General features: G+C 48.9%; 1 protein-coding gene across 1 annotated transcript; it reads right to left on the bottom strand.

Moving 5' to 3' along the window:
* Positions 1-23,218, bottom strand: SLC9A6 (solute carrier family 9 member A6). Its single transcript, XM_071442284.1, has 16 exons — positions 22,942-23,218; positions 16,914-17,113; positions 16,477-16,554; positions 15,756-15,832; positions 14,732-14,844; positions 13,060-13,165; positions 10,133-10,274; positions 9,800-9,905; positions 9,485-9,573; positions 9,155-9,268; positions 7,472-7,583; positions 6,413-6,566; positions 5,754-5,784; positions 4,503-4,582; positions 3,791-3,896; positions 1-3,309 (listed from the first exon to the last, which is right to left on the bottom strand). The coding sequence occupies exons 1-16, from the start codon at positions 23,201-23,203 to the stop codon at positions 3,034-3,036; spliced, it is 2,046 nt and encodes a 681-aa protein (XP_071298385.1). The 5' UTR covers positions 23,204-23,218; the 3' UTR covers positions 1-3,033.
* Positions 23,219-23,520: the final 302 nt, after the last annotated feature.

Consider the following 23,520-nt stretch of genomic DNA (forward strand, 5'->3'; position numbering starts at 1 on the left):
TCACTTTGCTACAGATTTATTTCTGTGTGAATTAATGAAACAGTACACACAATTCCAAAAAAAAAATAATCATCTTTTATAGGCCCATAATCCTTCTTTCACAGTACAATGCAACAGTAAAGGATTTAGTCAGTGTAAACTGAAGGTCCAATAGTGATCATCAGCTATCACAGATCAGCTGCACAAACACCATAGCTACGGGGTTAATGCCATTACCACACAAACTGACAGTACCAGTACAAATCATAACTTTACCTACAATGCTTTTTCATGTGCAAAAACCATGGAAATTCAATTTACAGAAGAAGGGCACCTTCTCTAAATCCTCGTGGGGGCTGTGAAGTGCCTCCTCAGGGCTGTCTTAGCTATTTGGCAAAGGTCTCAGGCCCTGATTTTCCAAGGTACCCTTAGCTCCATCTGCAGCACAAAGCATCAGGGCTCTGCCTCTGCACACCAGGCATTCCTGTGTGCTCTGCTGCAGCCCAGCACAGGAAATAATCACCTGAGGATGAATCCCATTCATTTACGAAATCACTCATTATTTTAAACCTAAATTCATTCATTGACTAAGGCTATTCAAAACAGTCCTGGTTATATTATATATGGATCATAATGTAACCCACACAATCACCATTGCTTAACTTTTTTTCCTTTCATGTAACTGAACTGTTACTGGTGTCAAAAACTGAGGCTTATGGGTAATGTGTTCACAAGTTTACAGTGAGTGGATAAATTACTGAAGTCAAAGGGTCAGAGGAAGAGAGGAATGCCACCACAGCCATGGGAAAACATCAGCCTGTGGCCACCTCGCAGCAAATTTGCACCTCAGCTGGGAATGCCTGGGAGGGAGCCCTGGGGCAGCAGAACTGTCCTGCACCTCCAGCTGCACCAACTCTGTAAATTGAATTCATAGTCAGGCTATACAGGAAAAAACAAGAGGTAGTTATTTATCATACCTCTTCAAAAAGGCAGAACGAACAAAAAACAGGATGTAGAAGTGATGCAGTAAACCTAAAATCAACAGGTTTCTACTTTTTTTTTTTTCTCTTTTTTTGTTTTTTTAAACACATGAAGTTAAGTTACAGACCTCATATAAAATGCACACTCACTTTATGGAATTCCTGCATAGTAGGAAACAAAGGCCAGTGCTAATCCAACAGCTTTGTTAACAGCGGGATGCCATTTACAGGTGCAAGGAAGATGCCCCAAATATATCCAAATATAAACAGAGCATTACCTCCCTTCTAGAGAAGTCCTATGGCAACACTTACACATTTTGTTCAGAAGGAAAAAGAAAGCATTTTCTTGGGGATAAACTGCCAAAATAATTATAGTTTCACATCCATAAATTTAAGGCAATGTTACTTAGACCTGAGAAAATGAAAAAAAAAAATAAACAAATTGTGTAGATTTATTTTCTCAACTATACATATACACTGGAAACTTCAGGATTTTCTGTCTCCTCCAACTCTCAGGTGGTGCTGGGGAAAACAGCTGTGGGGACAATGCTCTGAGGTCCCAGGGTCAGATCCTGAGAGATGCAGAGTTTGTTCCAAAGACAGCTAACGGGAGCTGTGAGTGCTCGGACTCACCTGGCTCTCTTTCATGTATTTTCATTTTAAATACCTCTGTTTAAGCCCTCTGGAGAGGGTTAACTCCAGAATGGACCTGTAGTGCACCAGTAACCCTGAAAGGTTCGTATAGAAAAACTGTAGATAAAATAGACAATAAAATTACATACAGTAAATTTCCATGATTCCCCCTTTCCAGGATAAAAAAGATGTCAGGGTTAGCAGTTTGACTGCACCTTTAGCCATTCCCATAACTACAGAATAAATCCTTTAACACTAGTGTGAAATCGCAAATTGTTCTGTGCTCTTCCTTGAAAAATAAAAAATGTAAATTAAAACCAAAAATCAACTCACAAACATTTCTTATTAAATGATCCGAGACACAAGAAAGGTCGGGTGGGGACTGCAGACACACAGCATGCTAAGGAGTTACCAAACAAAGTGCAATGGTTTCTGACTCCGCGGGAGGACGGACAGACGGACGGCTCCCCTTCAGGACCAGCTGGATGCCTCTGGAGAGCTCCGGAGGTACCGTGTGGATCTGCAGCCTTAAAGCTGGAGTTTGAGGTTGGCTGTGCTGCTCCACAGCCCCACGTGCAGCTCTGCACACCTTGGCTACATCTGTGACCGCAGGACAGGGACTCGCCCGCACAGCGACACAGCCGCTCCCTAAGGTGAAATTTAGTTGCCAAAAGAGGATTTGATGGTTGGTTTGAGAAAGCTGCTTGAGCCACAGCTGAAAGATGGACTGAGACCTAAAATCTGTGCACGCCTGGTGTAGTTTCTGTGGGATCGCCTCCTTCTCCTGAACACAACTACAGACACCAACCATCCCTCTCTCCTGCTCCCATTCCCGCAGCCCTTGCTGCCAGCTTTGGCCGGGGTCTGCCGTGAGCCCACTAAAGCAGGGCTTGGGCAGAGGGTCACTGAGGAGCAGAAAGTCTCCAGGTTCCCACAGTGAAACAAGTTTATCACCATCCACTGCCTGGCGAGAGGGTCTGTGAGCAGATTTTTTGCTGATATTTCAAACGTGACTATCCAAAGATCAGAGACCAAAAGAAACTCAACAATCCTCATCAGACTAGAAAGCAATTTCCACTGCTCACCAGCAACTCCCTCCTCTCCTCTCCCAGGTTCAAAGGATGAACAGGGAGTCACAGCTCCTTTACTCACCCGCTGGGAACTAAACCCTTCATCAAACCACACATTAACGAAGCTCACTGTGTGCAAAAGACTCTGACGCTAAAACAGTTCCACCCTACATAGTGCAGTCAACACAGTTTTTAACTTAAATTTGCAGCTTGTTCTTTACAAGTGCTTGGCAGAGAATATTTATATTCTTTTGACACCATATAAATAATATTTATACAGCTTAGACATTTTGAGACATGCATTAGACTTTAGGTAGTACATACTTCTTGATCATATATGCAGATATTACTGTCAATGAAACCGAGCGACCTTAGGCCGGACCATGCCTGGCGTTATCCAGGACGTTTGAGGGCGGCTCCGAATCGTCCATGGGCAGCACCAGGCGTGTCCCCCGGATCACCAGCTCGTGGTCCCCAAAGGCCAGCTCCCTGTCCAGGGCGTCCTCCGAGCTGTTGCCCACGAAGCGCCGGGAGGCGCCGCTGGACGCCACCGAGTCGGTGTTGACCGCGGAGTCGCCGTAGGTCAGGCTGATGTCGCCGTCGTTGAGGATGAGGTCGGAGTCATCGTCCTTCAGCTGCTCTTGGTTCTGGGGAGCAAACAGGAGGGTCACAGACGTGTTTTATGAAAAATCCTCTCATTAGGATCTTTTCTCCTGAGAAGCTGAGAGGCTGTAGAATTCTGCAGGCAGCCCCGACACGGGAAGAGATGAGAATCTGACTCCATGTTTCAGAAGGTTTATTTATTATTTTATTATATATATTATATTAAAACTGTACTAAGAGAATAGGAAAAAGGATTTCATCAGAAGGCTAACAAGGAAAGAAAAGGAATGATAATAAAATCTTGTGACTGACCAGAGTGTCCGAGACAGCTGGACTGTGATTGGCCATTAATTAAAAACAACCACACAAGACCAATTAAAGATGCGCCTGTTGCATTCCACAGCAGCAGATAATTATTGTTTACATTTTGTTTCTGAGGCCTCTCAACTTCTCAGGAGGAAAAATCCTAGCAAAGGGATTTTTCAGAAAATATCATGGCTACAAGAGGACTACTAAAGGACTCACCTCGTACGCCTGTGGGCTCGTCAGACACCGGGCAACAGGCCCACAGCACCCTGGGAGTGTAGTGGTCAGAGGGGGACCACTGTGTGTCAGGAGAGGCTTTAGGTAGCTACAGAGAGGGTTAAGGAAAAAAGAGGAATGGGGCTGTGCTGGTGAGTAAAGGGCTGGGAGGGCAGCACTGAAGGACTTGGCATTGTGAGGAAATCACAGAAAGAAAAGGAACACAAATGTGTGGAAGCACAGAAGTTGTACTGGTGTGCAATGAGAATGCAACCAAAGACAGCAGGACACAGTCCTGGGAAGATGCTCAGCAGCACTGCTTGTCCACCACCCTGTGCCCCTCTGCCTCACATCACTCCTCCACTGATGCACAGCACATCTGGAAGGGAGGACAGGCATGGATCTAACAAGGGGAACTGCAAGTATGAAACCCCCCACCCCTTCCTGCCCACCTGCCCCTGGGATTAAGGACCCCCAGGATGCCAATCTTAGAGAGCCCAACTTTGAACAGAACTGCTGCTGCCTTCTCACTGACACAGGGTGGAAATTGTCATTTCTTGCAGCCCCAGACACGAGTAGGTGCAATCCAAACACAGCAATGTCACGGGAAAGCAAACACTGGCTCCTCTGCTAAGCAGGGAGGAACTGATGGTCCCAGTGAGAGGTGTCTGGCAGTGGGATCTGAGAGCACACAGCCACTGCTGCCCAAGGATACTTGTGGTCGAAGTTGTACCACATGCGGAACAGCCAAGCGCTTTCAGCCTTCGTGCTCCTCCTCTCACTCTCTGGGACACCCTGTGGGAGAGCAAAACAGTAAAGAGGGGCAGGACAACATGCCACGAGCTGGATCAGGGCCAGGAGAACCCATGGGAAACTGGATTATCCCCAGGGGACACAGAGACATAGACTTTCCCACTGCCTCTTGAGAAGAAGCCTTTGGCCGGGTGTGTAAGGATGCTCACACCACAACAGGCTGCATTTAGCAGCATTCAACTGCCTCAGGGAGGTGGTAACAAAGCACAGAGTGACCATTTTGCAGCTAGAGCCTTCCAGTGTCTGGCCCCAAGGTTTAAAGTGCCTCAGAACCAGCAGCTGCACACATCACATTTAATAGTGACTGACAGATCCAACCTCCATCAGATCTCGCCTGATATTGCTGCATGCAAATAATTGTATGTTATGGGAACTCCAGGCTTCCTTTTAGTCAGAGAAAAAATATATAAAACTGTTTGCAGGGGACTGTGAATTACAATTACATATTCCATAGAAATCTGGCTTACAGATTTATGGCCCTGGGCTGCCTGTCACATTTGATGCTTTCTCTTCAGGAGGTCAACAGCCCAATAAATGGCTCTGAATAAAATGAATCTCCAAGGTGCAGAATCCACACTGAAACCAAGGAGAGCCACAGCCACAGCACAGCCAGCTGCAGACACATGAATGAGACAGCTGGAACTACCAGGCAGAAAAACTCCGAGGGCTATGGGGCTCCAGCATTGATCTCAGTGTGGTCAGTGGATCTGGGGCTGCCACAGAACTATCCACAGAAAAAGGGGTAAGAAGAGGCTGAGGGTACCTATGGCTAAAAGTGGGGCAGATGCTACAAAAAATGAGTCAGTAAATGGTGTTCCTGTACTGCCCTGGACACTGGGATGAGGCAGCCTCCATGTCATGCTCACTTCAGGATTTATTTCATACCCAGCAAGGGAGAGACCAAATCTACTGCAGCAGCAACATGAACTGACTAAACAGTCCAGCATTGCTTCTGTGCCCTTCTTCCCAGCTGAGTCAAAATAAGGCTCATGAAAACCAGAGAGCACAGAAAAGCTGTGACTGCAAACTCATTCACAGGGGGAGCTAAAACCTCCTGCAGCTGGAAGGAAGCAGAGCACAGACAAGGCATTCACAGGGTCAGAATGTAACCAACCCCTGCCCTGAGGGAGCTTCCCCAGCAGAGCACACTCACCACATTCTCCTGATCTGCATCCACACCAACCCTGTGAGGAGAGAACAGGCAGAGTCACACACCAGGGAGAACAAGCACAGTCACACACCATGGCAGGGACAACAGGCACAGAGTCACACACCAGGGAGAACAAGCACAGTCACACACCACAACAGGGAGAACAAGCACACAGTCACACACCAACAAGCACAGAGTCACACACCTTTGCTGGGAGAACAGGCACAGAGTCACACACCACACCACGGAGAACAGGCACAGTCACACACCATGGCAGGGACAACAGGCACAGAGTCACACACCAGGGAGAACAAGCACAGAGTCACACACCATGCCAGGGAGAACAGGCACAGTCACACACCATGGCAGGGACAACAGGCACAGAGTCACACACCACACCAGGGAGAACAGGCACAGTCACACACCATGCCAGGGAGAACAGGCACAGTCACACAGCACGCCAGGGAGAACAAGCACAGTCACACAGCACGCCAGGGAGAACAGGCACAGAGTCACACACCAACAAGCACAGTCACACAGCATGCCAGGGCAGGACTGAGGGAAGGACAATGCAGGATCTGCCTCTGCTCTCTGCAAGCCGAGCAGCTGAGCAGGGAGCAGGCTGGGGGAGGCTGTGCAGAGCCAGGGCAGCCCACACTGACCGGATGTTGAGGCAGGACAGCATGGCCGTGGTGCCCCCGCCGAACACCCAGACGGTGAAGAAGACGATGAGCAGGGTGGTGCTGAACATCATCTGCCGCGCGTAGGTGGCCGTGTCACGGATGGCCAGCGCGAAGGCCATGGCCCCACGCAGCCCTGCAGGAGGGGACAGCACACAGCTGGGTCAGCACAGCTCCCCATGACCCCCACAGCCAGCTGCCCACCTGCGGTTTGCACCCTGCTGCCCCCTGTGCTGGGACATCACCACAGGGATGGTTTTATCACCCCTCTTTCTGAGCCCAGAAAGGCAAACCCTCCTCCTGCCCCGTGCCAGGTACTTGAAGCAGGACAGGAGGAGCTCTGTCACCCTGATTTTTTAAGTTTTTCTAAAAACTTAAGAATCATCCTCATATCCCCATACAGAAACAACCAATGGCCCTCAACCTTCGTAAAAACCACCAAATCCTGAAAATCATCAACGATGCCCTAATCAACCTCCCAGCACCATCAAATATCTCAACTTGATGAAACTTCTGATGTTTACAGTTTTGTAATGAACTTTCTCACACACTTTATGTAAATAACCTATTGTTTTGCATTCTTTTATGGAGGAGGAGAAATTTGATGGACTGTTCGTTTGTCCAGTGTCATTGGAGAGGTGGCACTGTCACCCTCCAATCCACTGTCATTTTTGGAAATCTTTGAATGTTGGAGTCAGAAATTAAAATTCTCTTTTTACCTTGAGAGAGCTGCATGTCCACATTGTGTTATTTTGTGTCCTATAGTAACAGAACTCATTCCTACATCTTGGACCACTGAGTCCCTTTCTGCCCAGCCTCCCCTCCAGACATTGCCCATAAGAGATTTAGAGTTGAATAAGGAATTTTCCAGCTTCTCACCATAAGAAACCACCATGAATACACCACAAACCCCTTCATTATCTAACAGCAGGCTGGGAAAGCAAAAAGCTCTTGGGAATCAGCTCATCCATCAGCCCCAACACCTGATTTCCCTCATGCTCCCACCTTGACATGGTCAAGAGGAAGGATGCAGTAACATACCAGCAAACATCATCATGTGCTGCAAATTCGTTCCAATCTTATTTCTTCTCCCAAGATTCAGTAAAAACGACAATGGGTAAATATTGGCAGCTCTTCCTAGGAAGATAGCAAGCTGCATTTGCACATGTTAAGGAAATTGCTCTTCCTGTGTGTCCCATCACATTCCACCTGCACACAGAGCCAGTCTCTACTGCCCAAAGGGAACTGGGACCTGCACAAACGCCACTGCTCTGGCTGCAAAGAAAAGAATCCAGCCCTGAGTGTTACAGCACTGTGGGAAGAGCAGGCTACTGCCTCGCTGAAACACAGCACAGACTGCAATTCAGAATATCACACAGAGACAAGCACAAATAAACACAGGTAATGATGAAAGGGCATGTTGGACAAGTGAGAGGAGAGAAAAAACACCATTCCCCACAGTATGCTCTCTGCTGCCAGGTCCATTTTGCACCCCAAGAATTATTCGTCTTCTGGGAAGCTCAAGTTACCACAGCTATGACAACCCCTCTGACATTCCCCAGCATGCCACACTTCACAGCTGGGTTTGAAGCTTTAAGCCAAGTCTCATTCCCAAAGATTATTCAGCAAAATGAAAGCAGCAGCAGTTGAGAAGGAAAAAAAAAAATCTAATACTCTTTCTGTTTTCATAGCCTGCGAGATACAAGAATCACCAGCCCCTTCCTATTGCTTTTTATCTTTGAAGCTGTATCTTTTAATACCAGCACCCAGATGGCAAAAATAATCTTGGAGCCAGTATTCAGCACAGCCTTGAATAATATGGAAAATGCTTCTAGCTTTTATGTTCTTTCCTGAACACCACAATTTGCATAAGAGACGTATTTCATGATCTCTCTCATGAATGAGCTATTTCATCAGCGAGTTAGCCAGTTCCCACTGAAGAGGCACAGCACAAAATTTCAATATAACAGCCCAAATGGCATTTCTCTGCTATCCACCTCTTCTGCCCCACTGTAACCCCATAAAAGCTGATCAGGGAAATTCAGCTGAGCCTGCTGAAAACTCACGGACCAGCACTGGCAAAAATGTTTTGTTTACCAGTATAAACTTGCACCAGTGCTGACAAAGGGTGAAAATAATTCTGCACATTTAACTGGCTTCCCTGTGATATGAAAAAAATTCCTTCAAAATTCTTGTTTTTCTGAGACATACCAGGGCCCTTGTTCCCATTAGCATCAGCCTGCAGAACAGGAAATCCTTTCTCATGACATCATTCAGAGGCATCCACTGTGGCTGTAACTGTGCTGTTTGACCAAAAAAAGGCTTTTTTTCAGGGTTAACCAAGTGCACTAGCAGAGAAAAGAGGAAATAAATGGCTAAACCAGGCAGCCCCCCTTTGCAAAGCCCCTCCTGGTGGCACATGACAAAGCCTGGCACTGGCATCACAGTCACACTGAATGATGAGTCCCTGCAGCAGCTGATTCGGATGCCCACAAGAGGAGAGAAGACAGGGGAAAAAAAACCAACAGAAAAGCTGGAAAAAGAATCTCCATCTTCTTAAAATAACCAGCAAAGGCACCACTACATGGCAGAAATCCCCTTTTAAAAATAAAGCTAGACTGACTGAAAAAAAACCAAACCCACTCATTTGAAAGAAAAACAGAAATTGGGAATGAGGCGCCTCTCCCTTTCTTTCTGTCTTATAAATTGGGCTCCAAAGGATACAAAGGCCCCCACCACAAAGGTAGGGTTGAAGACATGGTTCTGGAAGGTGAACAGTGCAAGTCCCATGTAGGAGAAGATGAAGTTTTCTGCCAAGAAATTCAGAAGCTCAAACAACTGAAAGAGAAAAACAAATTAAAAGTGAATTAGACATAATATAGATTTAACAAGAAAAGCATGTTAGCCCATCCATCATGCAATAAATGCTTCTGCAGAAGCAATCCTAGTGAAATGCAGCTGAAAGAAGACAGATGCACCTAATTCTGGGTAGAGGGAAGGAAAAAAAATTAATTTTAAATTCAGAGAGGCTGAAAGGGTCTGAGGAGTTCTCACCTGCTTAGTTCTGTGTTGTGACTCTGTAGATAAGTTGTTATAGGTATAATGGGCCTGTGTGATCCCACAGAAGAGCACAGCCACCACACCTGGGGAGCAGAGCATCACATTAGAGTCCTGGTCAGGAAAAGGGAGCTGAGCTGCACCCCAGGCCTGGAGGGAATTCAATGAGGTAACCCCAGAACCCAGAACCATTGAACTTCTGCAGGCAGAGGGAGAGCCCTGGCTACAATCAATACTGAGAGAAGCAGAACTCAGTGGCCCCAGCATCCCTGCAGATCTCCATGCCAGAGGCAGGGCTGTGCTGGAGCTTGCCTGTAAAGCCACACGCTTCAGCCAGCAGGAACGTGCTCCAGGACATCAGGAAGAACAAGCCAGTCTCCAGCAAGGGGAACTCCCGAAGTTTGGTGAACTTGGTGACGTTGCAGCTGGTTAAGGACAATTTGGAGAGACACTGCAGGCTAAGAGCAAATCAAACTCCAATTGTGTATCACAGCTACACAGTCTGCCCCTAAAAAGGCTATGGCACTGTCTTTCATTAGTTTAGGGGGAAAAAAATTAAACATCTGGGTGAAATGCAGTGCAGCAAAAAATAAATAAGCTGTTATGCAAACACTTGTGAAAAAAACCAAACAGTGAAAAGGATATTAAAGCTGTCACAACTCCAGTAGCTGCTCCCATTGCAAAAGATCCACTGAATATCCCCAGGAAGATGCCGATGGACTTGAACATGGCTGTGACATCAAACGTGTGGCTGTTGTCACCCGCTGGCTGATACGCAACTATTGAGCTGCAAGAGGAGGGAAAGCACAAGAACAAATCTGCTTAGTCTGGAGGCAGAGGCACCTCACGGTGCTACACAGGCCTTGCAAAGTGCTACAGCTGCTGCAAACACTGAGCCTGAGCAGCCAGGGAGGCACAACACCCTGCAAACCCCTGGGATCACAGCGTGCAGTGGCCGCACACCCTCCCTGTCCTGGGGAGTTTGGGATCAGCCACCCCCCAGCCTGGATGTGCAGTTACTCCTGGACATCAGAGAGCAGGGGACCAAAGCCCGTGCCTTGTGTGACATGTGGTGTTTATGGTGGTATCTGGGGGGTTTGGCACCAGCTCTCTGTAATGCCAGGTGCTGTGGGACCACGAAGCATTCAAGTGGGAAATCTCCATTTCTCCAGAGAGGCAGCTGCTGTGAACATCCCTGGAGAGCTGTAACTGCTGCTGTTCTGCCACATTTAACATGCACTGCATTTAGTCTGCACTGCTCTGAGCTCTAAAGTGCAATATCACAGGGCAGCCAAGGCAGACACTGCCATGCACAGCAGCAGCACCATTCCCTGCACCCACCAGACCTCAACAGACCTTTGTGGTGAGATGGCAAATAGGTCTGCAGTGCTCCCAGTCTGCTCCCTCCTAACTCCTGATGAGCTGAGCCTTGCATTAGTCATTGTTCTACCTGGAAAGGCTGAGATACAGGGGGGCCTTATCCAGCTCCTAAATCCCATTTATCAACTCCTTACATCACTTTCCTTGATGTAAACTTCTTGGAAACATTAACTTCCTAGTTAGCAATCCCTTGGCTCACTCTGGTAAAACTCCTGGATGTGAACTTTAAACGTTTGCTGTTTAAACTGCTGAGAACAGACACTTACTGCCTGTTACTGCCAGACACACACATCTTGCAGCTTTCTCCCCTAACTATACACCAACATTTTTCTGCAACAGAAATTACAAACCTCCCCTTTCCAAAACAGGTAATTTCCCTTGCTAAACTTCCCTGCTTTTAATACAGCTCATTTTTCTGCAATGCCTTTTATACAGCAAGCTGCAGATTTCTCTGTGCTTTAATTCCTTTCATCAATTCCATCTTATACTCCTCATTCACCAACATGTTTTTATTCTGGGTTTTCAGGTTTTATTTTTTTTTAAATCCAGTCTGGTTTCACTTCCCCTCCATAACTAACTCCTTGAATGTTGGTTTTGCATTTTAACCTCTTACAGTTCTACTTCTGGTTTTGTTTTTGCATTGCCAATAAGACACTATTGCCAGCTGCCCTTTATTTCCTCTTGCTGCCCATGGGGCTTCCTGTGGTGTTTAATCCCTGCAAATCCTCCCTTTGGAAGAAGCAGGTTGGGATCCTGCAGCTGCTTTTACCCCTCTGCTCCCAAACTGCAGCTCTGGCACCTCACTGCCCACCAGCTTTCAGTTTTGGGTTCAATTCCTCTTCATCCTGCAACAAGCTCCTGCTGCCAAGCCACACCAGGCCAAGACAGGAACAGAAAGGCACAGATCCTGCTCCTTAAGCACAGGAACAAACATTTGCCCAGGGCTTAAAGCAGGAGAGGAGCCTTGGAGCACCCAGACGGGGCAAAAGCCCCTGAAGAGCCCAGCTCCCCATCCTCCCCTGCCTGCAGTGCTGAGGCAAAATAAAATAACTGCTGAGTGAACTCAGAGCTGCTGCCTTGGTGCAAATTATCCTGTTTTGGGAAGGGGGTGGCCTGAGCTCAGCTCAGGAGAGAGGAAATCAGGAAATCAGAGCAACAGCTCCAGAGCAAGAGGCAAATCTGTGTGGGTGGTGCCGCACTTGTGCCGAGATCCACCAGGAATTCCACTCCTCTGAAGCTGAATCCACCCACTCCTACCCAGAACCAGCACGGGCTGGAAGACCCCATCCCCTCCTCACTCATGACCACTTCTGAAACACAGTCTGGCTGTGCAGCTTTTCCTCTCACACCAGCAGTGACACATCCAGCAGAAAAGCCAGAGTGAGCAATACAAAGAGTTCCAGAAACCTCAGCAGAAACACTCGATTCAGTAAATACAACACACAGCTCACAGTGTGTTACTTGCTGCCTCCAGTGAAACCCACACAACCAGCACACTGGAGTGACAAGTATTCCAGAAATATTTTCTCCATTAGTCTCAGCTATATGTTAAGCTGTCACCATTGCAGGTATTATATATTACTGAACAAATTGCCGTGATGACAACACAGTGAAAATGCAAATAAAATATGTCCTGCATGCAAAGGACATAAAATATTAAAGAATATAAAACATTCCTTAGAAAGGCAGCAAGTTTCCCATGTGTTCAGGCAAGGGCATTAACTCCAGCTGTAAGAATATTAACTCCTCAAAGTGGGGAGAGAAAGGAAACAGCTGCTTCACCAGCTATTTCCACCTAAACAAAAGAGGGGTTTGCAGGTGGGAAGCAATGCAGGTAGGAGCAAAGCCATCAGCAAGGGGTTTCAGTGGGATCTTGTGGCTGAAAAGGAGACTTGGTGCTTTTCCTGTTTCAGAGGGATATAAAAACTTCTCTGTGGATGGGTCAACTGACCACAAAAGCAAAACAAAGCCATCCCTCACGCAGGGGGAAGTTGTAAGGACAGTCTGTAATCCCAAGCAGCGGTAAGCAACAAGGACGTGCATCAGGATGTCACCACAGCTTTTTGGGACACTTAAGATGCTCTTGCAAACACCCATTGTTCCTATTTTACAGGGGCGAGGCCAAGAGAGTCCCCCCAGCTGCTGACATGTAACACAGGTAACAATTGTAAATAAAACCAGGGGACACTTACGAAGACAGCACTATGGCAACGGCATCGTTGAGGACGCTTTCACCAAAGAGAAGGGCATAGAGCTCCACATCCACCTGCAGCTCATGGAATATGGCAAGGACAGTCACTGACAAATAGAAAAATAGAGAGACATTCAAAAAGGTGCTGTTATCTCGATGTAATCAAAGACTAAATGTCCTTTTTAGAAAGCTGCCTTCCTGCACATCTGTGCCACTGCTGCAATGGTGCCAGCTGCCCCTCGTGCTCTCTTGGATCGTCTTCCTTCTGCTCTTTCAGATTTGGATTTGATTCATCATTTCCCTCCTCCTTTCACTAAAACACATCTTGGCCTATTGAATCTTCTGCAGGCAGACACAAACAAACTCTGCTCTGAGCTTCTCAGGGTCTGAGCTCATGGGCTGGGCCACAGTACCAGGCTGGCATGAGCCACCCAGCTGTAGGGATGCTCTCAGCTCAGAGCATCAGGGAGAGCCTTCCTGCACCTGCAGAAGGCCAGAAGGATCAGGCTTGTCCAGGATGATGACTGCTTTTTCTTTCCGTTCCTGATACTCTGAGAGAAATCCTTGGATTCAACACATTCTAAGTGCCAGAACAGATAGACAACATTTCAGATCTGACTGGAAATAGCCAGGCACCAGCTCAAATCCCATGTGGGGGTTTCTGTGATTTAGGACCACATGGCAGAGATCAGAGTTCCCTCAAGCTCTTCTGTGATCCAGCAGCTCCAAGAAGATAATGGAAAGCAGCAGGTTTTGCATATCAGCCTCACAGAAACATGACAACATCCAAAGCAAGCAAGATGTAACACATGGTGCATCAGGCACAGTTCAGGCTGAGGGCTGAGCCAATGCCAAACAACTTCTGTGAGTCTTTTCAAACAGCACTCAGGGCACACTGAGGGGAGTTAAACCCATTTATGCACAGGGAAATCCCATTTCTACCTGTGAATTCTTCTTGTTCCTATTTCAAGCCCAAAGAAGGGACATGACACTGACAGCTCATCTGCAGCATTTCTAAGCATTAGAAGATTTGCAGCCCTGCTCAGCAAAGGGCAGGAGCAAACAAAGCCATTTTTATGGCCCTGTGTTTTTACATGAAATGAGAGCATGCAAGTGAACAGCTACCACAGCCAAGCTATCATGAACTAACTTCAATTATTTGGACAAAGCATGTTTTTCACAGTTTTGATTTATAAAGTACATCAGTAAACCAAGGTGTCACTACCCCTCAGTACTGCTCATTAAGGTGTCTCATTAATCTAATTTCAATTAGATTAGCCCTTGTCAAAATCCAACCAAACTGGAAGCAAGAGAAAATAGCTAAACTAACTAAAACTATCAACTGAACCCTCCTCACATTACACATCTTGTTCTGCAACAGCTGCTGGCATCACAGGGTGGCAGAGACACAATGCCAAACCCCAGCAAAGTCAAGAGAGGTTGCCTAGGATTTCACTGCAAACAAGGATTCAGGAAAGCAGAGGTTTGGAAACTGTATTGCACATAACTGAAGAAAATGAAAAAGCACAGAGACAAATCTGACCTCTAAGAATGTCACAAATAAATTAAGCCCAAAAATTCAGAAGGAGGGAACGCGCAGGGGTTTCAGACTTTCTTCCCCTCTGCCCCACAGCTCAAACCAGGCCTAAAGGTAGGGAAAGCCTGTAACCCACCTGGGTCAGTGGCTGACACGATGGCCCCAAACAGGAGGCAGTCAGTGAAGTAGAAATCTCCCCCGAGCTGCCCGGTGACTTTCATCAGCGCCACGCAGCCGTACACCACGGAGCTGGGGATCACAAGAGGCAGTCACACATCTCTGCAGTGCACTAAAACAACACTCATATGGGCTTGCTTTCCCTGCATTTACCAGATTGAAGCTATCCAAGTGCCAGAACAACAAAGAGCTGCATGGGATGCACAGAGCCTGGTGAAACCCCAGGGCAATGAGCTCAGAGGTGAATGCTGGACCACACACACCAAAGCACCCTCTGAACTGGAGCACAAACATGGTGCCAGGAGGGAACTGGGACCAGAACTCCTCCAGGAGCACATCATGCCTAAAGAAAAGCAGCAGCCAGGCTTACCACTTTGCAGTGCTGCACATTAACACAATTCAGTGAAGTCACTTGGACTGACTCTGAAATGCCCAAAATTTTCAGTGAGGAGCAGATAATGCAGATGCTGAGTTTGCTTGAATCCACTGGACTCCAGTGGAGAACACCCTGTGTCAGCCTGTGTGCTACTATCCAGAGTGGGAACCATCCAGCAGCCTCTGCACTGAGGGATAAACAATTTGAAACACATCTATGCTCACCAGACACCCACCTCTATGATCCTGCCCTCCACTCTTGTGCCTCAAGTTTAGGACGCCTTATGCTTCCAATAATTTGAAGTTGCTGATTTATCAAGACAATTTTCTCTGAAGTGTGAAACTTTCCTTGCCATGAACAACTATTCTCATGGGATGCTCAGATGCTGAGAGAGCACTTCACAATTAGCACTTCACAGCAACCACCCTGCCCACGCAGCAGAAGTTTGCACAGTAAATAGTATTATTTGCTGCTGCTGAGCAGCAGTAGCAGAGCCTGTGTGACCTTTCAGGTCTGGGATTAGCAGCTTCAGCTCCAGGCTTAGAGCACTTCTCCCAAGCACAGCTGAAACCCCTGTGGAAGAACCAGACCAGCTCCATCTACTCACCCAATCACCAGGCAGGAAATGGCGGTGCCAAGGAAAGCATATGCCAGGATGGAGCCCAAGTTTCTGAAGAAGTGCCTCTAGCAGGAGAAAAAAAAAATCAAAAACTGAATTATATTTTGCTAACAATTTATTTCAAGCCTGCACAGGCACCCACAGTGTCCACAGCAACTTGGACCCAGCTCAGACACCATGAGCTGGACAGGCACAGGGTGCCCAGCACAGCCCATGCCAGACCAGGAGTTAATGAAGCATTAATAAACATGAATGTTCCATGTTCTCATAGCTGGGTGTTTAATAAGGTGCTATTCCAAGTCCTGGGAACTGATTTCCTAACCCAGCAGCATTCCTCCTTCCTTCTCCCGCGAGCTAAACTGCATCATTCTCCTCTCCTTCCAAGTCAGCATTTCAGAGAGCTGCTGCTTTCTAAAACCTTCCCACACTCCCATGTGCTTGGAAAGCTGGGATGGCTGAAATGGCCTGGCTGACCCCAAAAACCCCTGCTGGAAACAGCTGAAGTCACTGACCCTTCCCGGGGCAGAGGGGCAGACAAGAATGACAGGGGCACTCTCAGCTCTGCTTCCCACAATCCCACATTTGCTGGGTAAAACCACACCAGCCCCCACAGCCTCAGCCTGCTGAGCAAGCATTAAAGCACTCACAAGTATTAAAAATTCTCTGGAGGCAGAGGAACTAAAAACATCAGCACTGTAAAGGCACGTACCCTTTTCAAGCTGTAGCCTGCATAAAATATAATGGGGGGAAGCAAAATGTTGAAGAATACTTCAGGATCAAAAGTCACCTGTTAAGAAAGAAAGAAAAAAAAACCCAACAGTAGAATGATTTGTTGAAATTTTGCAAGACAAAACACAAGAAAGTAATATATGGAGGAAGCCTGTGCCCCACCATGTGAAACCTGCTAGGTCGATGCTGAGGATGTGTCTGGGATCTTCTGGAGACAAATCCCAGAGTCTAAACAGCTTAAATGAAGATGAGCTAAAACTAGAGTTTCATTACATTGTGTTCAACATATAAATTACTGTTCATCACAATCAGAAGTTAAAAAACCAAAATAAAAACATTTAATGTAGCAGATGCAGGACCTGTCCCCATGGAGGGCGTGGGAAGCACCGCTCACTTCCCCAGTCACTCCTCCCTTACCTTCCTCAGCATCTCATTGTCCTGGACATTGTTGAGCTCCTGGGCACTGATCTCCCCCTTCAGGGTGTACTCATAGAACTTGCCACTGACGTTCACCAGCAGCGTGGCAGGGCTGCTCTGCACCTGGCAGCTCAGGGTGACGTTGTTGACGTCGCTGGGGACGTGGATGCCGTAGCGCAGGACCACGCCGACCAGGACACCTGGGGAGGGACACAGCTCTGTGAGACAAACCACAGCAAACCCCAGAGTGATCCCTCTGAGCATGGGTGCAGCAGCAGGATCCTGACCCCCTGCTCAGCTGCTGAGCACAACCACAGCCCAATAACTGAACTGAACCATCCTTGGTTCAGTGCCAGGCGAATGCTCCATGCTCATGGGGAGTTCCTAACACAGCCATGGACAAGTCCTGAAGGATTTGAACCACCCAGCAATCACTCAGAGCCTCACTCCAGGGCAGCCCACATTGAGGGCACACTGGGTTTTTTAAGGTGAGCACCTTGCACTGCTGGGCCAGGTGCTGCTCACTGTGTGTGCCCAAACTGTGCCCCTTGCACAGCTTGAAACCTGACATTGATCCATTAAACTCTTCATTCTGGCAGGCATTAAAGATGATGCCCAGCAACCACCCTGATCACTCTGAGGCTGGCAAGCATCCTTCCTAAGGTGCTGCAGCACCATGCAGCCTCGTCCCAGCCCTCCCTGTCTTTATAAAACCACATTTTGAAATATAAACACATAAACCTGTTTCCCAATCCAGGTCGACCACCCAGATCTACTCCTTGCCCTACAAACTGCAGCTCTGCACCACAAACAGCAGCCCCAGGGCAGCCCCATGAGGCAGCTCTGCCTCCAGTTCAGCTAAGGAGGGGTATTTTGGGGTTAATTAGCAAGTCAGCAATTTATAAAGCATTTTTCTTTTGTTGTCTGAGGTCTCAAATCCAGATTCGAGCGTGTTGAGTGCTCTCCTGGCAGAGTGTTTTGACATCTGCAGGCTGGGGAAGAGGGGTGGCCCACAAGACACCTTTCCATGTAGCCCTCAGCACAAAAGGGTTTGGAAACTCCTTGATTGAGGCGGCCCCGAGCTGCCACAGAAATCCTGGATCCCAACCCCATCCCTGAACCACACATTTATGAAAAGCTTTCAGCCACGTGGGAACTAAACCCAGACCGCAACGCTCTGAAGGCTTCTCCATTTGCCTCCCAGGACACTCCTACTTCTGATTGCTGCCTTAATTAAAGCTTTGCTCTGCTTTCCTACAGGCAGAGCACAACCCTGACAGGAACACCCAACTCTTCCTGTGCCACCACTCTCAGAGCAGAGCTTGGCAGGACATTGTGGGGCCACAGCTCGTTCAGCACCTCCTGCAGCCAGTTCCTGATCCGCCACACACTTTGTGACTTCTCCTGCCTTGGCCACAGTTTTCCCAGGATAAGATTTGCCATTTTTCCTGATGGTGAAAGGAAAAGCCCCCACCTCCCATCTCAGGGGTGCCACACACAGCAGGGCCACCAGAGTACACACCCAGGCCATGAGCACAGGGAGAGGAGGTGGCTGCACACAGAGTCACCACTGCTGACCTAGAACAGCTCAGCTCAGGGACTGGGCAGACCCAAAGCCCTGGTCTAATACAGCACTTTGCACCACAGGTGAGCTAAAAGGCTACAGATGCTTTTAAGCCATGCATCATCAACCATGTGCTCACCACTTTGGGCTTTATCCTGCCCTGATCACCCCAAGAGCCACAGAACAGCTCCCTCTGGGCACTGCCAGCTCCAGCAAGGAGAGCTGAGGGCACATCACACCGTGCAGCTGAGGGCTGCTTTTACACCACCATCACTTAGAGGGTACACCATAACAAATTCTTTAGCTTACTTTTCTGCCAGCCTCTGCTCCTGTGATCTTCCAACGCCCCAGAAATAAAAGTATAGAATGAAAGCAAGTAAGTCAAGCACATCATGATGCCACAGCATGTATTCACAGGAGCATGTGGCAGTGGCTGCAAGGCAACACAGCAGTAGGACAAAACACTCCATTTTCCTTTCACACAGAAGATGACAGTCCTAGAGATACCAGGGGAAAAAACAAAAACCCTTCACTGGGACAAAAGGAGTTTCAAAGGGTTATTTACATCTGCTTATGGCTATTAAAGTACACCATATTTTGCAGCCCTTGAGAACTACCTGAGGTGACTTTTTAAAAGTTTTTTCTTAAAAGAAAAACAATTATTTCAGAAGTTCATGCAGGAATCAGAAACCAGCAGCTGCCTGCCCTTGCTCAGATGGAAGGAAACCTACCCAGGCTAAACACTGTGAGATGAGAGACCCCACAGGAGGAAGGAGGGACAGACAGAAGGAGTCACTGCTGTGAATTCAGAAGGGATCCTGAGTCACTGCCTCTCCACCCTTAATCCCTGTCCCAAAGCAGTTCTACATCTGATAGCACCCCTGCTCCTCTGCCATCTTCTTATCCAGGCACCTGTTCCTGGCCCCGTGTGCCAGCCAAGCTCTAGACAGGGCCAATTCCCACTCTGGCCAGGAATGGGTAAGGGAAAAGGGACAGATAAACCTACAACATCTGCCAAAGACCCCTTTTTGGGAGTCCCCAGATCATACTTTTTGTCTTGCTCAGGAACAGGCTGCCTGGGAGGCTGCCAGCTGGGGAAAGACACCCACATGCAAATGCACAAATTGCTCCTGGGCACTGAGTGCGACCCTGCCAGCAGCCCTGACACAGAGACACTGGCAGGGTTACCAGCAGGGAAAGCATCCTGCTGCTCTGCTGGACACCAATTATCCCACCAACATTAAATGTCCCCCCCAGCAGCCCCTCCTGCCCCATGGTGGTCTGATCAACCCTCCCTATCCAACGATGCTCACGGGAAGCACCTGGCACAAACCTGACGTGGTTTTCCAGGCACCAACCCAGTCCTGAGCTCAGGATACCTGGAGCAAGCCCAGGGGACCCTGTAGGTGCTCCTGGTTCTGACAGGCTCTCAGGAAATGGTTCAGACTCTCCTGGCACTCCCAGGGCTGCCCCAGCAGCAACCTGTGAGCCAGTATCGACATGCTCCTGCTGCCAGGAGTTTCACAAAACTGAGCCCTGGGAGGGAGCTGAGCTGAGCTGAGCAGAGGGAACCCAACACTGAGGAAGCTGCCAGCTGAAAGCTGCAAGGAGTTGAGAAGCTGAAGGCAAAGCCGGCAAATTAATTGAGTTCTTTTATGCAAAGTGCAAGAGATTATTTTCATTGCATTTCTCCCGACTTCATTAAAAAGAACAAAAGCCCATGGGCTTTTTTTTTTTAAGGTGCTGTTGAACATTTCCGAGGTAATGTTTTAAATGAAGACTAATATATTACCAACCCCAGCACTTAACAACAATGGAAGCAGACAGGATCCCCAGGGGAGCATTAATCTGGACACCAAAAGGGAAGAAAAATGTAACAACTGAAGACATCCTGACAACAAGCACTTTAGACACACAGAATCCACAGGTCAAGTGGGAACAAGCACAAGGAAACTAAACTTTTAGAGAAGCTCCTGCACATCCACCATCAGACTCTGAGAAGAACTGAAACAAAATTGTTCAATTAATCATCCTAAATGCTGAGCACCTCAGATGTGGGAACCTCATTTTAAACACTGAAATGAAGCTCAAGGGCTACTAAGCACCTATAGTCTACCATTGAAATTACTCCAGCCAGTGTCCAGCTCTTGAACATCAGCTCTGAGCTGACAGTGTGATGTGCATGACAGAAATCCACCTGGAGCAAGAGCTTATAACTTTCAGTAAAAGCAAAGATAACGAAGAAACTGATGTGTTTTGCCAAAAGAGATATATGCGAAAGTTTTGACTTAGTTATTGGGTTTTTTTAAAACAGAAAAAGACAAGCTTTTGCAAATTGCTTCTCTTGTTCAGATTTCAGGGTCTGTTTTGCAGCCCCTTCCACGTTTTCATTGAACTTCCTTGGGGCTAAAAGCATTGCAGGAGCCAGGGACAGGGATACCTGCTTTATTCCCTGCAGATTTCCAGTTGTCACAGTAAAACAACAGCATCTCACCACTCCTTGGGAATTACATCCCTTTTCCTATGGCACCTGCCACTACCTGAGAAGCAAATGCCAAAAGCCTTGACACTGAGAAAACTTGGGATTTTCTGCATGATCAGACAGGTGACATTACTGATTTCACCAGCAATTCCCTAAGCACAGTCTGCAGAAGAGCAGACAGAAAAGGTGCATTTTATAGATCAGCAGGAGACTGAAACAACCCAGGTTGTGCTCTGAGAATAAAGTGAGCACTCAGATACGTCAGGGTGAGAGGATAATCAAGAGGAAGAAATGTCCAAGAGAAGAAGAAGAACAAGGTTAAGGGCAAGTGTGAAAGCATGAAAGGAATAAAAGTCAGCAGCTCTGGGGCAGCAGGAGAGAGAAGACCTTTCATGCTGGAATCATGTCCTCCCACAGCACAGCTCCTGTCCCAGGAGGTGACCACCCCCACCCTGGGCAGGAGGCCAGAAACACCTGAACCCCCCTGAGCAGTGGCTGGAAGGAATATGAAAATGCAGAGCAGTATCTCATGCCCCTGAAAAAGCAGAGCAGGATTTTGTGCCCCTGGAAAAGCAGAGCAGGATTTTGTGTCCCTGGAAATGCAAAGCAGCATTTCGTGCCTGTGCAATGACACAAGTGCCTCCACCCCTTCATTTGGAAGGACACTTCCAATTAACTGAAACTTGGGATCACAAAAGCCAGTGGCCCAAACAGGTCAAGTCACAGCCTTTGGATCAAAGCTTTCTGCTGGGTGGGAGATTCAGCCACGTCTGACTCTGTGTGGTCACACATCACCCCCAGCCAGCAAGGGCCACACAGAGGACACACACTAACTACAGCACGCAGCAGGAGATGCCTTCTCAACCCTAAATTCAACAAATCATCCCTAGATACAGACCCATGGCCACGTTAATCATTCCCCAGCACACCTCTTAGTCCTGCTTTGGTTGACTTAAAGTCATGCCAGATAATCCAGGGAGAGCCATGCATGGCCCTGTCATACCCTGGTTCAGGCCACTTCATGAGGCCATGTCACCTGAGTAAATCACAGGCCACCTTAAAACCCAAATATCTACAGCCCCACTGCACTGACCCACAGCCTTGCTTCACTTCCAGTGGGAATATACACGGGGTTTCTCTCCAAGAGGTCCTGTCACAGCAGGAGGAGGAACTCTAAAGGTTGTGCACACAGGTCCCCAGGCAGCAGGGATAGAAGGCTGCTGGCTCTGCAAGCCCCTGAGCGTGGCAAAGCATGGGAGAATCCCCCAAATGGCCTCTCCGCTCTTCTTGGGCAGCTTCTGGAAATCTGGATGCTCTAAACACATGTTGGAAACACAGCATGTGGGATCACAGCATCACAGAATGGTCTGTGTCACAAGGGGACCTTGACGATCCTCCAGCTCCAACCCCCCGTGGGCAGGGACACTTTCCACTGGACCAGGTTGCTCAGAGCCCCATCCATCCCGGGATGCAAGGCTCCTGACCAGTGCAACAACAGCTGCTCTGTGCTGCCCCAAGTCCCCACTCTCAGCCCTGGGGCAGGTAAGTGTGACCTGCCAGTGCTTGGTTACGTGGTAGCCCATGACCCTGCCAGCTTCACCCCGTCAGGCCGTCTGGAAAAACCCAACCAGCGCCTCACTGCCAGAGATTTGGGAGTAACTCTGCCTTTGAGAGCCCTTCATATCCAGGGTTTGGAAAACAACCAACCCTCCCTCCAGCACCACCCAGATAAGGCTCAGCAGCACAGGGCTGCGCTGGTGACACAGCTGCACCCACAGAGGATGTGTCGTGTCCCCGCACAGCCCCAAACCAGCCCTGCGGGAGCCCCTCGGAGAGAACGGGAGGGCTCCCACTGGCCGGGAGAGCGATGCTGTGCTGGTCCCACTCGCCAGCCCCGCGCAGAGCCGGCACCGGCCGGGATGCGCCGCCAGCGCTCGGGGCAGCTCCGCTCCGGGATGCACGCGTGGGGAGGCGCCGCTCACCGTAGATCATGGCCAGCCCGGTCTCGTGGAGGAAGCGAGCGCGGCGGTGCTTGAAGAGCCAGATGGTGAGGATGGTGAGGGTGAGCAGCAGGATGAAAACCAGCAGGTTGGCGCTGTCCTGGCGGTGACTCTCCTCCGCCGCCTTCTCGGACACGATCTCCTCCTCCAGCGCCCCGGGACGCGCCGCCGCCACCTCGGCGCCCGCCGCCCCCCGCGCCCACAGCCCCGCGGCCGCCGCCAGCACCGGCCCCGGCCCCGCCATCGCCCCGGCACCGGCCCGGCCCCGCCGCCACCAGGAAGCGGCTCTGGGCGCAGGCGCCGGGGGCGGGAACAGCGCCGGGAGCCCGGATAGGGACGGGCCGGCAGCGACGGAGCGGGAGAGGGGCGGCGGGAGCGGGGAAGGGGCGAGGGCGGCGCTGGGAGCTCCTGAGGCGGGGTTCGGGAGGGAGAGGGGGCTCGGGGGCTGCCGTGAGCCCTGGGGAGGCTGGGATGAGTCCCAGGGAACGGGATGCGAGAAGGGGGAAGGTGATCAGAGCTCAAAGGGGTTCGCAAGAGGGAAGAGAACTCAAATCCCCAAAT

Source organism: Agelaius tricolor, unplaced genomic scaffold, assembly GCF_023055355.1.
Source record: "Agelaius tricolor isolate 1412-34295 unplaced genomic scaffold, bAgeTri1.0.p SCAF_17, whole genome shotgun sequence".
Classification (NCBI taxonomy): domain Eukaryota; kingdom Metazoa; phylum Chordata; class Aves; order Passeriformes; family Icteridae; genus Agelaius; species Agelaius tricolor.

Coding starts and splice junctions, on each gene's coding strand:
- SLC9A6 (XM_071442284.1), bottom strand. CDS start 23,203: ATGGCGGGGCCGGGGCCGGTGCTGGCGGCGGCCGCGGGGCTGTGGGCG. Junction 9,574..9,799: donor TGAAGCGTGTGGCTTTACAG/GCAAGCTCCAGC, acceptor TCTGCTCCCCAG/GTGTGGTGGCTGTGCTCTTC. Junction 4,583..5,753: donor ATGCAGATCAGGAGAATGTG/GTGAGTGTGCTC, acceptor GCTCTCCCACAG/GGTGTCCCAGAGAGTGAGAG.